At 39.3% G+C, this 1,694-nt stretch overlaps 1 protein-coding gene across 2 annotated transcripts in view; it reads right to left on the reverse strand.

The window, feature by feature from the left end:
• LOC107747602 (uncharacterized) overlaps positions 1–679 on the reverse strand; it is a 37,522-nt gene extending 36,843 nt beyond the window's left edge. For both annotated transcript variants that reach the window (XM_016562202.1, XM_016562201.1), the window contains exon 1: positions 251–679. In XM_016562202.1, the coding sequence (XP_016417688.1) occupies positions 251–357 (107 nt within the window). In that variant the 5' untranslated portion in view covers positions 358–679. The remainder of the gene's footprint in view (positions 1–250) is intronic.
• Positions 680–1,694: the final 1,015 nt, after the last annotated feature.

Here is a 1,694-nt window from a genome sequence, read left to right on the forward strand (position 1 = left end):
AGAGAGAGAGAGAGAGAGAGAGAGAGAGAGAGAGAGACTCAAATAGAGAGAGAGAGAGAGAGACTCAAAGAGAAAAAGAGAGAGGCGGAGAAAGAGAGAGAGAGAGAGAGAGAGAGAGAGAGAACACAAACACCACACGACGTTCACAAGCGCCACATACACACAGCAAACTTATTCAGGTTTGGAAACAGACTTCAACTTCACTCGTTAAAAAGCTAAAAATAGCCGAGACTGAGTTGCTGAGACAAACCTTTCATTCCCCTCGCTGTCCGCGGATTTATTTCTGGAAAAGAATCTGGAGAGGTTTCTGGCGAAATCCTCGTGCCAGGACATCTGCCTCTTCAGATCGGACATCATGTGGAAACAAACTAACCATCTAAGAAGACTCGAGGGCGAAGAGAGCTTCCGATCCGACTCGGATCTCCATTGCAGCGAGTTTGAGGAAGTTTGTTTGGGAGGAGTCTCGGTCAATCATCAACTCATGCGAGAGCAGAAGAATATTCCTGACAGGATTAGAGCATATCTGGCGACAGATACAGTAGCGAATAACTCGATTAGTCGTGATAACAGAAGAGCGACTAAAGCGGTTTAGTGTGTCAGTCCTGCTGATGTTTGAGGAGTGAAGCAGCAGAGATAAATAAACGCTGGAAAATCAACATAACACACACACTTACCCTGATTCACACGTTATGCTGTATGTATGGCTAGAAACGTAACCAGCTCCAACTTTATTATTAAACGCTATTTAACTACTGATGCAGCTAACACTCTTCATACATTCAGATTAAATGTGCATAATAAAGGGACATGATAAGCACTCACTCTGATTATGTATGGCTGATGCATTAATGAATCGAATAGATAATGAAGGTTTAATGAGATGTTTGAAACTTTAAGTTGTGGACTCTTTTCTGCTCCAGTGGCGCCATCAAGCGTTCAGTGACTGCAACGCGTTTGTGTGTCTGTAGAGAGAGAAATGAGATGTTTATCGTGTTAGGGTTGCACAATCAATTCAGTTAAAAAGAAAAAAAAAATACTATTAAAGGGATAGTCCCCCAAAAAAAAAAAAAAAGACAAGTCTGTCATAATTTACTCTCCCTGATGTCGTTCCAAACCTGTACGAGTTTCTTTCTTCTGTTGAACACAAAAGACTATATTGTGAAGAACATGTCACCGAAGAGTTTTGAGGACCACTGACTTTCACTGTATGGACAAAAAGACATTTCTCAAAATATCTTCTTTTGTGTTCCACAGAAGAAAGAATGTCATACAGATTTGGGACGACATGAGTGTGAGTAAATGATGACAGAATGATGAATCACAGAAACCCAGAAAACAGCTTTGATTCATGATTCATAATGATGTGAAAGAACTCTAAATGTAGATCATAAGGAATATATTTTGATAAACACATCAGTTTTACAGTCAAGTCAAGTCACCTTTATTTATATAGCGCTTTTAACAATACAGATTGTGTCAAAGCAGCTTTATAGTATTAAATAGGAAAATAGTGTGTCAATAATGCAAAATGACAATAGTAAACACTCAATGTTCAGTTAAAGGCAGTTCATCATTGAATTCAGTGATGTCATCATCAGTTCAGTTTAAATAGTATCTTTGCAATCATTTGCAATCAAGTCAACGATATCGCTGGAAATGAAGTGTCCCCAACTAAGCAAGCCAGAGGCAACAGC

The sequence above is a fragment of the Sinocyclocheilus rhinocerous genome, unplaced genomic scaffold, assembly GCF_001515625.1.
Source record: "Sinocyclocheilus rhinocerous isolate Xijiao unplaced genomic scaffold, SAMN03320098_v1.1 scaffold4515, whole genome shotgun sequence".
In the NCBI taxonomy this organism is placed as follows: Eukaryota; Metazoa; Chordata; class Actinopteri; order Cypriniformes; family Cyprinidae; genus Sinocyclocheilus; species Sinocyclocheilus rhinocerous.